The sequence below is a fragment of the Juglans regia genome, chromosome 9 (genome assembly GCF_001411555.2).
Source record: "Juglans regia cultivar Chandler chromosome 9, Walnut 2.0, whole genome shotgun sequence".
Classification (NCBI taxonomy): Eukaryota; Viridiplantae; Streptophyta; class Magnoliopsida; order Fagales; family Juglandaceae; genus Juglans; species Juglans regia.
In genome coordinates this window covers 16,746,678-16,763,491 of record NC_049909.1, presented here as the reverse complement: position 1 = coordinate 16,763,491, position 16,814 = coordinate 16,746,678, and the positions used below count along the sequence as shown (strand labels likewise).

Here is a 16,814-nt window from a genome sequence, read left to right as displayed (position 1 = left end):
GTGTCTAGGACTCTTTTAACGGTCTCACTCACTTCTCTGTTACATCAAAAAAAGCAGGATTTCATTGGGCTGAGGCCGTAATTATGTGTATTATGGACAGTTGTCAACCGCATCTTTCCATCAACTCTTAAGGCATTAATTCTTGCCTTACAGTCCATTTTTCCCGTCGGACGTGGGTTTGCGACATTTGAACTCTTATTCCAGGCCTTCCCTCCCCGTGCACAACCAAATGTGACATATCTGACACTTTAATTCTCTGACCTCTCACTCATTTGTGTCATCACCCCAAACCTGCATTTTTTAGCATACTGCTTATAATAGCTCAACAAATCTTCAAATGAATTGAACTACATCCTCGACTTTGGCTCTTCAATGATATCATCACCATCCAACGATGGCACCACCTGTGGTGTACCGGTAGTGTCATCGTCAGTCTCCCGTTCATCTGGTCTATCCAACATAATTTCTTCATCAACTCTAGCAGAAGTACATGGAGGTTCAATTTCTAGACAATCGGGTCTATTTTCTTGACTAACTCTTGCGCTCGTTGCGGAGCTTGTAGCGATAACTAGCCTCGGAGATCTCATCCTATATTGAAATGGGTAACTAACGTTTTGCTGAAAACAAAAAAATTAAAACATTTAAACTGCTTTAAAAATAATTAAGTTATAACTGAAAGACAAGAACAAAGTTGAAAAACCACCTGAATGTTGCTTGGATTTTTATTGCCATTTGGATATGGCAGGAAAGCTAGTGACCATGCAAGCACTGGTCCAAAGTAAATGTTCATGTAATTTGGATAGTTTAGTAGACCAATTTGAAGGATGTTCTATAATAATAATAATAATAATAATTAGGATGCTAAACATTGAGTTGCAATAAGTTTTTTAATTATAAAATAACATACTAAGTTTGACGAATTTGAACTAGATGGCATTAGCTGAGATGGATGTTCTTCTCCTTTTCCCATGCCCTATTCAAGTTGTTCAATATCCAATGTCAGTCTTTGATAAGTTTTCAAGAAATTTGATTCAATCGACCAAGAGTAAAGACTAATATTGTACATACTTCTTCCAAGAAAAAAAACTGATCAAAATTTGATAAAAATTCAAATAAGATTTACACATGCCAGACGATTGATGCTAACCAACCCATGCAATATATTCCAAGGGGTAAGCATGACTTTTTTAAAAGAACCACACTAATCAAACTTTACCAACATCAATCTTCAATATTTTTAATATTATTGGGTAATTAATTAATACAATTACTTATTTTGTATGCTTAGGAAAATAAAAAGACCATTTGGGAGCTGGTGTTTTGATGATCTACATATCTACAAACCAGAAAATTGATATTTTCAACCAACAAACCAGAAAATTAATATTTTCACCCAACAATATCTAATCTAAATCACAACATGCTGTGGAAGAAAAAAAAATACTAAATCACAACATGCTTGATTGTTTATCAGTGACCAGAAAAGAAAAATTTTGGGTTGGATGGCGGCGGTACCATGCTTGATTTGTTTCAACAAATTATCTACATAGACAAATCTTGTCTTGTCTAACATGTGTGTAAATGTTAAAACAAATTGCAAATTGAAGCAAACATCCAACATTGATGGTACCTTCTTGGGTCAGTTTTGTGGGGACGAAACTGACCCACGAAACTTATCCGAACTGCTAGCCCAAGAAGCTGACCCAAACCAAGCCCACGAAGCTGACCCACAACAAGCCCACCAGACCGGCCTTGGGTTGACCCACCCAACGCAATACCCACCCCAATCACACCCACACGAGGAAGGAAGAAGCCCGTTTATGGAGAAGATGAAATCTCGTGCAGCTCAAAAGGTTTTTGGTCTCTGAAACGGGAAACGAAATGGGTTTCTCTCGTTTTCGTATTCGTATTCGCCTCTTTTTTCTTATTCTTTTTTATCAGCTGACGTGCCATGAGATTTGAAAGTTAATGACTTGAGTTGAGATGAAAGTTAAAATTTAAAAGTTGAGTAAAATATTATTATAATATTATTTTTTAATATTATTATTGTTTTGAGATTTAAAAAAGTTGAATTATTTATTATATTTTATGTAAAAATTTAAAAAAATTTTAATGATGAAATGAGATAAAACATTTATTGTATCCAAACAAGTAAGTGTCTATCTATCCTTAGCTTTCTTGGTCAATTGATCAATCGCAACTTGGTTGTCTATCTCTAAATTGAGTATAATATTTATAAATATCAATTTTAGTAATAAAAGAATAAAATATATACAAACGTAAATTCATAAATTGATATTATAGTTTTATGTGATCTGTTATATCTATTTTATAATAAAAATAATTTTATTCAAACGTATCGCATCAAATTATATCAATTTATGAGTTTATTTTTATGTAATCTTTTATAACTAAAATATTTCTCTAATTTTAATTATTCGGAGCATAAAATATAAAACTGACAAGTTAAGGAAAAAAGTGCTTGGAATGTGATTTCTTTTAACAAAAGAGTTTGTGTGAAGTTTTTTTTTTTTTTTTGAAGGAAAATCACAGGAGTTGGTCGTCTAAAGACTCTAAACACCGTCTCAATAAACCAATAACCAAGCCGCCAAATTACAAGTTGGAAATATGGCCGTTGGGTTCGAACCCTCCAAAGTAAGAGGCCCCCTATCCTCACTCTCCATTGACAAGTTGCTCAAATCCAAGAAAAACTTCCCAAGAACCCCACCAAGGCTCTGGCTCGATGGCCAAGACGATCCTATCGAGACAGACAATCAAGGCCTCCCCATCTTGAAGCTATGCCATCCCATCTTGCACGCCTTGGAATCATGCACTAACATTAGGCAGTTCAAGCATGTCCACACCCAGCTTGTTGTCTCTGGTCTCTTTCAACACTCTCTTGCGGCTAGCCGAGTCGTAAAGAAGCTTTGCTCTTCTTCGGTTATGTTTCCACATGCTGTTTACGTATTCGATTGCCTCGAGGAACCCGATGCTTTTATGTGCAATACTATCATGAGAAGCTACGTAAATTTCAATGACCCATTTGGTGCTTTAAGGTTTTACCATGAGAGGATGGTTGGGAAGTGGATCATGCCGAATCATTATACTTATCCGCTTTTGGTGAAGGTGTGTGTGGAAATTGGGTCGGTGAGAGAAGGAGAAAAGGCTCATGCCCAGGTGGTGAAACTCGGGATAGAATCTGATTTATTTGTGCAGAACTCATTGATTCATATGTACTCGGTTTGTGGAAGGATAGGGGACGCTCGGATGATGTTTGATACGGGGCCTGAATTAGATTTGGTGAGTTGGAATACGATGATTGATGGGTATGTGAAGAATGGAGAGGTTGGTGTTGCACGTGAACTTTTTGACGAGATGTACGAGAGAGATCTTTTTAGTTGGAATTCTATGATTACTGGTTATGTGGGCACTGGAGATATGGAGGCGGCAAAAGGGTTGTTTGAGAGAATGACTTGTAGAGATGTTGTATCGTGGAATTGTATGATTGATGGGTATGCAAGGATTGGAAATGTTTTGGTGGCTCGGGAGTTTTTTGATAGGATGCCTTTGCAAAATGTGGTTTCTTGGAATACGATGTTGGCTCTTTATGTGCGGTATAAGCATTACGGTGAATGTTTAACATTGTTTGATAGGATGATTGATGGAGGAGATGTTAGACCAAATGAGGCTACTCTTGTGAGTGTCCTGACTGCGTGTGCAGACTTGGGAAGGCTTGATCAAGGCAGTTGGGTTCATTCTTATTTAAAACATAATAGGATTAAATCTGATGTGTTACTTTCAACAGCTCTTCTGACAATGTATGCAAAGTGTGGGGTTGTGGGCTTGGCTAGGGATGTTTTTGACGAGATGCCCAACAGAACTGTTGTGTCATGGAATGCAATGATCATGGGATATGGTATGAATGGGAATGCAGAAAAAGCTCTAGAAATGTTCATGCATATGCAGAAAAGAGGGCCGACGCCGAATGATTCTACCTTCATATGTGTCTTATCAGCATGTACCCATGCAGGAATGGTTTTTGAGGGTTGGTGGTGCTTTGATCTAATGAGTCGGGTTTACAAAATTGAACCAAAGGTGGAGCACTATGGTTGCATGGTTGATCTCCTTGCTCGGGCTGGTTTGATGAAAGATTCAGAGAAGCTTATAAGTAACATGCCAATGGAGTCGGGACCTGTCTTAAGGGGAGCTCTACTGTCTGCCTGTAGTACACATTCTAATTCAGAGCTTGGAGAGATTGTGGCAAAACGGTTGATTGAGTTGGAACCTGGGGATCTTGGGCCCTATGTGTTGTTATCAAATATATATGCTGCAGAAGGGAGATGGGGTGACGTCGAGCATGTGAGAAAGATGAAGAAGGAAAATGGATTACAAAAAGAATCTGGTTCTAGCCTGGTTCACCTTCATGAGTTTAAATTTGAATCTTTTGCAGAACAAGGTTCAGTCCATAGGAGAAGCATGTTGTACTCAATGTTGAGTGAGATGGGAGCTCATGTGAAACTGTCTTGTACAGATTCTAATATGGTGTGACATTGGGAGCTAAATGAAGACAAGACACCATTTATTCAAGTGGACACGTCCTAATGTGACGAAACTATCCGCAAAGGAACTATCATGTACAGCTTAAAAAAATTAAGACTCTGAAAGGAAAAGAGTATCTTGGGAAATCAATGGACCGACGAGTAGGTCTATACAGAAACTATTGCCTTATATAGGACATGGTTAAGTGATTGGATTGTCTTGTTGCATATCATTGGCGATAATTAAGGAAATTGTGAGTACATTTTTCAGCTTCATTTTTACTTTTTGGATCCATAATATGTAACTGCATCAGTATTGTATTTTTTCGTTTAATTATGGCAATATATTAAAGTTGATGCAGTTTTTCATAAATCCTATTATTAGCTTGTTCTGCTATATTTAGATTATAATGTTAATTAGCTTATCTTGAAAGTTGTTCTTTTATTAATGCTGTGATGTTTACAATGTGACTATATAAGTTATATTCTGAGAAGTGGAATAGACAGAACATCAAGAATCAATTCAACTATTTTCGTTGATTGAAGTTTTCTTTGCAAGTTCTCTGTTTTTCAATTTGTATTTTCCATCACAATAAGAATGAAGATATATAGAAGTTAGTAATTTTATCGGACTCAGTTACACATTTCTCTTATCTAATTCAGCTGAGGATCATGTTCTACTTTGATCTGCCATTATTTTTGGAAGTCCTTGGGTCAAAAAGATTGGAGCGTTTATCATAAAGGATGTAGTTTTCTGTCTCACTAATTTTAGTCCCTTTTTCTTCGTTGAAATATTAGCTTCAAAGAACTTAGTTAGGAAAATTCTATCAAGTGGAGAGGGCATGCCTTTTACACCATTGACATGGCATTATTTAATTTGTAAAGAAATTAAAATTTTTAAATTTTATGAATCAAATCTTATTATATAAGAGGTTTGATAGAAAAAACACCCTATATATAATAATTAGACATGTTGATGTTTGTTTCTGAATCTCCATTCATGTTTGACTCACATTATATGCCAGCCCAAGCACCATGAATGCGAACATGGGTGGCAATGGGTTTTGCTTTAGTCACTATCCACCTCCACACCTCACACCTGATAATTTTTTTTTTTCATAGAGTGTGGGATGTGGAGGATGAATAATGACTGATGTATAACAAAATCCGAGTGGCAATTATCTTGGTCTCAATCTTATAAAAATTTCTATTTTAAATTTTGCCATTCTCCATCACTATTATTAGTATAGCATATTTTTTTAAAGAGTAATGCTACATACAGTCGTGGAATGCGCAAACGTCGTGCAGTCGTTTTGAAAAAGAGTGGAATCCACTATTAAAAAATTAATTTCTTTTCATGTGAATCTCATATTTATTCACTTTTTTCAAAGTGACTGCACGACACTTGCACACTCATGATTGTAAATATCGTTTTTCTTTTTTAAAACTTCAACATATAATAAACAGAATACTGAGGATAATTTATAAAAGGAACTAATTTTATTTTACTTTTAATAAAAATACAAGAGTTATGTTATTATCATTATTAATAAATAAAAATACAAGAGTTATGTTGACCCGGCTTTGTTCACAGCTAATTAGCATACATTTACACCTTTATTTTTGTAAATGAGATGAAATAATTTGAGATTAAAATAAAAAAAATTAAATAAAATATTATTAGAATATATTTTTTAATATTATTTTTATTTTAAGATTTAAAAAAAATAAAATATTTATTTTATTTTATATAAAAATTTAAAAAAATTATAATAATAAAATATAATAAAATAAAATGAATTGAGATGAATAGAAATACGAAAACAAACAAGCCTTTGAAAACTGCAGTACTCTAAAGTAGTGACGGCTTTAATCAGAGGTCAAGTCACATGGAATTTCATTAATCAACATTAATAATGATGGATTACATTCAAGAATTTTTCCTAATTCTCTGATCATGACGAGTACATGACCTACCTATCCCCATCCATCGTCTAGAAATTAAATAATCATTAAAAAAAATTGGTTCGGAGAGAACTTATTATTTCATATGACTGTATTGTAAAACATACATATAGAAATATAGAATTAATATTACATATAAAATAATATATTAAATAATTAAGTTTGTACTCCGGTGTCGTATGTTTCTCCAGCTTTCCAGTCTTGAGGAATGCTATTAATAGGAACGACCCAAGAATCATCATCTCCATTCTCGTCGCTGAACAACATTCTCAGAGACAATGCCCCGCTTGGGGGCGAGGTTGTCGTCCATACTGCTCCATGACTACGATCCAATAGCTTGCACATCAAGTTCCCAGTCTGCATGCACATCATAATTTAAAAGCTCATCATGATTCATTCACTACATACAACACACTATATAAGATATATAAAAAAATTATATACAACGCACTATCATCTCACTTTCATCCCATTATATAAGATATTAATATATCACATTTATCACCATATCGGATTGTTAGCTATCAATCTGCGTACAGTAGTACTTATCATCCACACACCAAACTTATTGATATTAAGAAAGATACACGTGCTTGCTAGCTACTGTTGACACGAGCCAAAATTTATAGTTTTTTTTTTTTTTGTCACATCTCTTTTTGGCCATAGGTGGATCATGACATATATACTTGAATATTGTAACCCTTTTTTTTTTTTAAAAAGTAATAATTAACGTGGAGCAGGTACTATTAACTTTGCTCTTTTTTTCCCATTTCAAGTAGCTACTATATATTATAGCAGCCTTTCCTAACACCATCTTTATTTAGTTGATGACATGATTGACTATTGTGTGGAAAATACAATTAATATTGTTTGAAGAGATCGAGCAGTCAACTCATGGTTAGTTTCAAAGAATGGATTAATTAAAGCTAAAGGGGAAATAAATATATATTAAATAAATAAGCCACTGTGCACATGTACCTCACAGAGCTGCACAGCAGTGATATCCTTCTTGCCTTGCTGATACCATAGCACAAAACCCAAATAGTGAGGGTAGTTGCTGCTCTCGTCTATCTTTATTGTTATGTTTTTGTTCGGGTAGCTGCATGAGACACTGTTTTGAGAGAGAGAGAGAGATAGGGAGAGAATTTCAAGAGTTAGTCTGCATGCAAAAAGCGAAAGAACATATATACATGTTGCTAAATAAAGAAATAGCAGTAGTAGTACAAGTGATTATCCATCGAAACAACTTCCTGTATCATGTTTATTAATTTTCACTCTTTTCTAAAGCGAAACCCACCTCTTTCTGGGGATTTTCTTTCAAGGTTTAATAAGAAAGGGTATATATTTATCTTTCCCTTCTGGCTTTTACTTGATAGAGAAATATTTTAATAACAAAATAATTACATAAAAATAATCTCATAAATTAATGTAGTTTAATGTCGTTTATCAGATTGTAAAGTTAATTTCATTACAAAATAGATCTAACAGATCAAATGAAATCATTTAGATTGTTGTGTGTAATTTTTTTTATGGACGTAGCAGTACTCTTACTAATAAAACTGCAATAAAAGGAAAACTAATTTTTTCTTTTAATTTTTTGTCCGAATTTAAAGGCTTTAAATCGAAGAGAGACATATATATATATATATATATATATATGAATTAATGAGTTCTATATTATTTATTGTTTTGTTGACTGTATAACTATTAACTATTTTGGACATTAATGGCAATGAATGTTTTATATGTTTGTCTTTCCACGTCCTTTTGAGTTTGGACAGATTAATATTTAAGAGGACCTCGATAATTAGCGCCAAAACTACGTATAATCGTACCGTCTATACTCAATATCCACCACACCAAGAGCAAGCAGAGAAGCAGCTGCATCAGTGGTTTGAGCCATCCGACCGAAGGCTCGTCTGCTCAGAATAAAGTCAGTCCGATCACTTGAACCCTGGTCCGTTATAGCCACCGTTACTCCATTGTCCGAGCAGTATGCTGCGTTGGTGCACTTTACCTAGTGAAGTGATCAATTAGTGAGCAATTAATACATTTTCCATGGCTGTGCTGAAAAAACGTCATAGCAAAAATCTGTCATATCATGTGTTTCGATATTCAAAGCATATATACCTGGTAGCAAGCCCCACAGCCAACGCCATTTCTGTAGAGGTCAGATGCAGCCGAGACATCCCCACCATTGATTGTAGCTCCAAAGGAACCAAACCCACATGCGCCGCCTGCAGTTCAATCAAAAGGATGGATAAGAACATTGAAGTTTTAGTTATTATATATGTACCACATGAACATATATCCCAACGCATGTCGACTTTTCTATTTCCTGTAGTAAATTGTCTTACTATCTGTTCCTTGTTCGTCAGAATTTGGATAATAAGCTGCTCGAGAATGAATGAAAGGGTCGCTGCTTGTTTGAGCTTCTGCCAGAGTATGCATAAGAAGCAAAGTTGCAAAAAGCAGGGACAGAGGATAGCGTAGAGAGAGAGCCATTGCGGGAGAAAAGAACAAAAGGAATAAAAGCAAAGAAGACAAAAAAAAAAGGTGGTACTGGTAGTGCATAAACAGAGAGAGGTTTGCAGTATTTATAATCAACAGAAGTCCAATATCCTTTCGCTTGGTAAATCCTACCAACTTTGACATTCTTCTTAAAAGTAGTTCGATTTAATTTAGTGGGATTTGGTGAGAGATCATCAGAAATTCTATGGATTGTTTCTGATCAGCTACCTTTCTTAGACTTGGTATGGCTTATTTCTTTGAATAATGCAGAAATTAAACTGCTTTCTGACCTTCCAATATTAATTTAGTTTGAACTCTAACTTCCTTCCCTAGAAGAAACCCTTTTCTAAGTATTGGAGTGTGAAACATTTTATTCAACTAAACACACACACACAAAGCGATGAACAAATCAAAACAATGCATGCAGGGTGATCATAATAAATCCTGCAAGCGGTAGCCATCAATATTGTTCATGTTATGGACGTGTTTCACCGTCACCACCTCACGACCACATGCAAGCAATGAGTAAGACGGCTTAGGGGTTCGAATAAACACCTCCGATACCTCAATCAGTAATTGAGAAGTAACCATTTGATATCAAAGAATCAGATGTAGTTTACGTACTTGGGTTCTCCTCTTATATAAAACTTTTGAACCGTTCTCATTTTTTGGACGATAATAGTTATTCATTATTCAAATTTAAATCTGAATATAAATATTCATCTCTTAATAAATTTAAATGATAACCATTCTTATCTTCTACCGTCGTTGGGTAATTATCCAGTCGGTATTGACAATAGGCTGGACTCTCTCGGTAATGATTGGACTTTTTGATAATGGGGCAAGTTTCAAACTTTAAGCAGAAGCCCAGGCCTATATGAGACTAACCGGTCTGGATGTCCTCTCCAGTTCACATCATGAGAAACGTATTGCAGATAAGTTTTGTATAAAGTGGAAAACTTTGGAATCTCTAAGGCATGCAACTTGTAAATATTCGACTGTGACAGGCGCGATCGATTGACCATGACTAATTAACGCAAGAAACAAGCTAGCTAGTTAGGTGAAGATCGATCAAGGGCGTTGAAAGTAGAGTTTGAGTATTTTGAATGGAAAATAAGGATGCATGGTTTTTGTTGAGAAGAAATCAGGGGAGGCTAGCTAGGGTCAGTTTGGTGCTTAGCACTACAAGAGAACCTGTATCTGTTAGGCATCTCTTGGTGTTCCCATTAGAGATTATCAGCCATGATCTCCTTGTGGACGGCGCCAAGAAAATACCTGCACGTGCATTCTCTTTATCGATACTGCAATAAAAATTTATGTGACCCGTACGTACCCAACTACTTTATTATTTTTATTCAACTCTTTAACAAAATATTATTGTTTTTTAATTTTTTTCAACTTTATTCGATTTTTATAAAAATCATCTAATCTCATTTTATCATTAAAATTTTTTTAAATTTTTATACAAAATATAATAAATATTTTAAAATTTTAAAATTTTAAAATAATAATAATATTAAAAAATAATATTTTATTTAATTTATTTAAAATTATCTCATCTCATCTCTTATCACTGTCCAAATCAATCCTAAGTTTTTTTTTTATAAAATTTTGACGGCTTGAATTAAAAATACGATAATATATTGTATTGAATAGTTGCATAAAAGTTGTAAAACGTTGTGAGCTATCATTTTTGTTAGAATAATCTCTAATTCCTATGTATGTCCCAGTCCTACTGCATGTTGCTTGATTTTTTTTTAAATTCTAAATAAATTAATAAACAGAAACGTCTTTTTAAAACAATGAAATATTTATCTATTCGAGATCTATTATATAATCATTATTAAATTCAAAGCTAAGGTAATATTTATTGAACTGATCATGATCGCTGAAGTCTTTTAATATTTAAGGGTATATATATATATATATATATATATATATATATATATTTATATAAATATTTTCAGCTTCAAAGTATTCAAGTTTTAAACTTTGTACTTCATATTATTAAATTAAATAATTTTGCTACTTATTATCTCTAAATACCAAACACTATATCTAATTATTTTGATTTATTTTAATTTTATTATTTTTAAATTAATTAAAATTTTCAACTGATCATCATTTATATATCAAATATTTGATAAGAAAAAAAATTAAAAAATTATAGTGTGTGATACATAAAAATAATGTGTGACAAGTAGAGATGGAGATGGTAAAATTAATTTTATTAAAATGAATTAAAAAAAAAAAGGATGCAGATTGGTTACAGAACAATATGGTGAGGAATTTTAGCTGAGGTTGACTGTAGTTTAGTTGACAGGCACAATAAGACATCGGATACAGATCAATGCCGACTAAAGAAAGTCCATTGAACCATGACATGGAAACCATTAATGGGGTTTGGACCCACACCAATGACACACCTGCATGTTTATCTCTGCACTGGCCTAGCTAGCTAGCTTTTTTTTTATTATTATTAGGGAAAGAGGAATGATCGATCGATAGACACAAGGGAGTACAAATTTCGTAAATTTAATTTGAAAAAAAAAAAAAGATTTAAATAGATTTTTTCTTATAGATTTCGGATTTGTTTTTTTTATTTTTTTTTAAAGAGAGTGTACATAATTTACACACTTAAAATTAAACAAATTATTTCCCTTAATGAAATTTAAGAAACTAAACCTAGCTAGCATTATTCATAAAGGATGGAAGGAATATTTTTTGGAAAATGATTGGGATCCCACTCCAAGATCTAGCTCCAATATTTTATTTTATTTTTTAATTTTTTTAGTTTGTGATTAAGAAAATATTGTTTAATAATATTGTAAATTTTTTTCTTTTTTTTTTAAATATTTAAAAGTGTTAAAAAATTATGTGAAAAAAAAAATTTTTAGATATTTTTTGTTTGTTTTACATAACTTTTTTAACACTTTTAAATATTAAAAAAAATCACAATATTATTGATTTTGTTATTTTTACATAATTTTTTTAACACTTTTAAATATTAAAAAAAATTCATAATATTATTAAACACAATTTTCTTAATTACTAATTAAAAAAAAACCTAAAAATAAACTAAAGTGGGACCTTGGAGCGGGATCCCCCAAGCAAGATCCCTAGTATTACCCATATTTTTTTAGCCTTACCCAGAAAGAAGGATTAATTCTTGAAGTTGCTTTCAGGGACATTGACACAATATCTTAGGCTGCTTCGTTTGTTTTTGTATATAAGTTTGAGATGAATTAAAATTAAAATTAAAAGTTAAATAAAATATTGTTAGAATATATTCTTTAAATATTATTTTTATATTAGAATTTAAAAAAGTTGAAATATTATTTATTTTATTTTATATAAAAATTTAAAAAAATTATAATAATGAGATGAGATGAATTGTGGAAACAAACTAGACTTTCAGACTTCGTCTATCATCAAACAACCAATAATAATTAACTATATATAGCAATATTAAAAAAGCTTTTGGTAATCAAGCAGCTAGCTCACGAGTTTATAACAGACAGAGCCCTACGTGAAAATGAAATTATATATGAAACTGAGTACTATAGTCTATAGATCAGTTCCCTCCATTTTGGATTACTTTATCCTGTATTTTTTGAGGCTGACATATCGATTTTTCTAAACCAAATAACATGTTTAGTGGAAATAAAATATCTTCTTTTTTTTTTAAAATAAAAAAAAATGGACTAGGAAACCTATATTTTTATTTTTCTAAAAGATTAAAAAAAAAAAATCAAGGGGATCTTTCTTTTATAGACCAACCTACCCTAACCTTTAAATAATTGGTGGAAGTGTGAGGATTTTTTTAGTGAAGGGGAGGAAGGGACAAGGAAATTGTTGAGAACATCATGAGAAAACCTAGCTAGGGTTCGTTTGGTGGAAGTCACTACTTACATGTTGAAACTATCATGATTGTGTTTGCAGCATGTCATGATCATGTCATGTGCTGTCATCATCATGCAAGATATATATATATATATATATATACATATGTGTATATATGTGGTCCAAATGCATGCAAGATACATAGAATCAGGCATATTCTTAAATTTCAGGGTTCAAATCATATCCTTGTAATGTTGGCTTACCTCCCAATTAAAGGTACAAGATTTTCATGCAAATATGCAATAGCAGCCTCTTAGTACTGTTCTCTCGCGGTTTTTCTACCTTAAGCATGCACCTAAGCTAAAAGTACTTATACGTAATACTGGAAACCTGGCTAGATGCATGCACTAATTATGAATTATTCTCTTTTTCAGTTGAATGATCCCGACGCCTACCGTCAAGCGAGCCCATCCAAACTTCTTGAAAAGTTTTGTCGAAGGTCAAGCCCAATATCTAGGGATGGGCTGATGGGCTCCTACTCAGACCGAGTCGAAATGCTCAGTTGCTCTATTGAAAAACTGGATTCTGTTCGGTCTAATATCGATCCTTAATTACTAATGTAAAAAAATAATTAAAAAAATCTAAAATTTTGTAAAAAAATAAGTTAAAAAGCTAAAATTTAAATACAATAAATAAATTAAATTACAAACCGCAAATCATAAATTTAAATTTAAAACTAAAAATCCCAATAAATTTAAATTTATAGCATCAAAATATTAAATAATAGCATAGATTTCATTCAAATATGAAATAACCACAATACCCCGCATCAGTCTTGAACAGTTCATGCATTTGAGTCGATGACTCGATAGTGATTTACAGTTTTTCTGCATAAAGTTTTAACTTTATTGATCAGATGCACTATCTTTTCTTTAGTCATTTAACTATAGATTTCTAAGCCATCAGCCAAGTGATATTATGAACTCACCTCTACCTCTAACTCTGACGAGTTTTGCATGATGATAATCATGTCGGTCTCAGACTCTCAGTCAGCCACAATTAGTCTAAGGTTTACAGTCAGGTCTACAAAATCATATAAATTATAAATTAAATAATGAAAACATTAAAATTATGTAAATAATCATTTAAAATCATAAAATTACTTGATTCAAACATATAACTCTCGGCATTAACAGTATCTACTCCAATGGGATTTGAACTTAATTAGTTCTATGTGCAAACGAGGGCCTCGATGGTAGTCGAAGACAATGAACTTCGATAAGCATCCAAGACATGACCTCCGGTGCTAAACGCAGACTTAGAGACAACCGTAGTGATAGGAATGACAAGTACATCCCTAGCTGTCCAGGAAAGGATTGGAAAATTGCCATAATTCACCTTCCACCAAGTTATTATCTGGAATGTCTCATTAGGTGTCTCAACATCTTCCAAAAAGTAACGCTCAACCTCAAACTTACATTGCATAATATTTCTCAATGCACGGTTTTGATGATACCGTCGTAGCCGTAATAAATTTAAACTTTGTGCATGTGTTTCATCCCAAGAAGATGTCGAGCCGGTTGGGTGAGAAGAGCTACCACCTTCAGTTAAAGACTGATCACTGCTGTTGTAATGGATATATAAATCATCAATATCACATTTAAGCGATCTAATAAACTTTTCAACATCTTCATCACCTAGGACGTCCCTAATCCAATCTTCTACAATCGCCAACTTATATCAGAGGTCAATGATCGCAGCCACAAATAGTAACCTATTTATCTTTTCCACATCCTTCCAATATTTATTATATTTGAATTTCATCCTCATAATTATTGCATTTAACAAAATCACACTGTCAGCACAACTCTCTTGCAAATGGTCATAAAGCCCCGAGAGTTCCTCAAAGTACGTGTTCGTAATAAGATATTTTGTCCCATATATCTACATAGTTATGTCATAAAATAACTTCAAAAATTGACACAAAATACCTGATATTGGCCCAATCAACTGTGTCCAGCTCACCGATCGAGCCCCCTTCTCCCCCAACTAACTCTTACAAAGCATACCTCATGCCGCCATCCTCAACCTCCATCCGCTCAAACGTTGTTTGATACTTTTGTACTATATCAAATATCATGTGTGTAGAGTTCCATCGAGTCGGAATGTCCAGTTGCAACATATTAGAAGATGGGATCTCAAGTTGTTCGGCTATTGCCTTAAACTGATGGAGCCGTTGGGGGGAGGCCCTCATATATCTCACTAGGTTCCAGACTTTAATAATGGATTCATCAACCTCCTTGAACCCCTTAGAAATTATGAGATTGATGATATGAGCAAGATATCAAACATAAATAAATTGGTTCTCACAAATGATATCATTATTTACCGTTGTATTCCGCCTAAACCAATCAATGGCAGTATCATTCGCATTGGCAATGTCAACCGTGATACAAAGTACTTTTCTGATCCTTTAATCCTTTATATAGTCATCTATCTCCTTGCCAATAGATAAAACCTTGTGATTAACAATTTCTTTGAAGTCAATAATCCACTTCTGCAGCGTCCACTCACTATCAATAAAGTGGGTTGTGATACACATGTAGCCCACATTATGTATGGAGGTCTATGTATCAGTCGTAAATGATACTCTCTGTCCAGTGGCAACAAACATTTCCTTCATCGTTGCCTTCTCCTTGGCATGCATTTTCAAACAGTCACGCATCATAGTATACCTTGAAGGCATGAAAAATCGTGGCTCTAAAGTGTGCACAAATTTGTGGAAGCATGCCTTGTCAACCATGGTAAAAGGCATCTCGTTAGTGATGATCACCTCCTGATCAAGAACATCTGTCAACATATTCTCACTATATTGAGGGATTGATAGCTTTTTAATATGCGTGTCATCAATGGTCGTAAAAGTCCCATAACTCAGCTTCATCTAATCAATTGCTACCGGCCTTTTGTGTATCTTATACTGCTGGCAGCCCGTAAAATGTGCTATTAATACAGACATGCTTTGCTTCTTCGAATGACAACCGCATAGTTGTCCACAATAGTGACATCGAGTCTGCGAGTTCTCACAATCATCGAAAACTTTGGTGAAATGTTCTCATGCCCACGACCTTTTTTTACTAGGTCGTACTGGTAGATCAGTCTCAACATTCATCAACTCATCCTCCTCATTAAGCATATCAACGTCTTCTAGATCTATTAGGACTTGACTACTTGCATAGGAGGTAGCGTCTCTAAATGAGGGACTACGACTTGAAGTACCAGTTGATGATGCCAACGGCTGTGCGTCATCCTCTTGTGGAGAATTGTGATGAGAATGAGATGGTGTAGCATCCATAATTTGAGCAAATAATCTGAAACAATTAACAAACAACCGTCATTTTAAATGTCATGATAATTATTTACAAATTGAAAACACATTGAAAATGAAAAAACATATGTGTCTAGTCGTGTTTGTGGTTTTAAAAATAAATAAAACACAAAAACAGTGAACGTCTGCTTTAGCCAAACTTGAGCGAAGGCTCGAACTCACATATATGTGTGATGTTCCCTCAAGCCATACTCGAGCAAAGGCTCGAGCGAACAATCTGTGTGATGTTCGCTCAAGCCACACTCGAGCGAAAGCTCGATCAAACAATCTGTGTGATGTCGCTCAAGCCACACTTGAGCGAACAATCTGTGTAGCGTTCGCTTGACCCATACTCGAGTGTCATTCGAGCGAATGTCACCTGAAACAGTAAATCTGATTTTTACAAAACTTAAATCCTTCAATTCTTAAATTTAACAGTCTAAAAATATAAATTATTGAAATGAAAACAACAAAAAAGTTTAAATGAACAACAAATCATATACATTTCACAAATGGAGTTACAAATCACATTTCATATTTTACAATTAAACGGAGAAACAACAAATCTATTGTAGGAGGAAGTTAGAAATCAT

At 33.6% G+C, this 16,814-nt stretch overlaps 2 protein-coding genes across 2 annotated transcripts; one reads left to right on the top strand and one right to left on the bottom strand.

The window, feature by feature from the left end:
- The first annotated feature begins 2,601 nt into the window (after nt 1–2,601).
- Nucleotides 2,602–4,886, top strand: LOC109019521 (pentatricopeptide repeat-containing protein At3g29230-like). Its single transcript, XM_019001811.2, has one exon. It carries the CDS (start codon nt 2,629–2,631, stop codon nt 4,546–4,548), a length of 1,920 nt encoding a protein of 639 aa, XP_018857356.2. The 5' UTR covers nt 2,602–2,628; the 3' UTR covers nt 4,549–4,886.
- Nucleotides 4,887–6,406: 1,520 nt separating this feature from the next.
- On the bottom strand, nt 6,407–9,057 carry LOC109019520 (expansin-like B1). Its single transcript, XM_019001810.2, has 5 exons — nt 8,861–9,057; nt 8,634–8,740; nt 8,339–8,520; nt 7,482–7,614; nt 6,407–6,860 (listed from the first exon to the last, which is right to left on the bottom strand). The coding sequence occupies exons 1-5, from the start codon at nt 9,006–9,008 to the stop codon at nt 6,660–6,662; spliced, it is 771 nt and encodes a 256-aa protein (XP_018857355.1). The 5' UTR covers nt 9,009–9,057; the 3' UTR covers nt 6,407–6,659.
- Nucleotides 9,058–16,814: the final 7,757 nt, after the last annotated feature.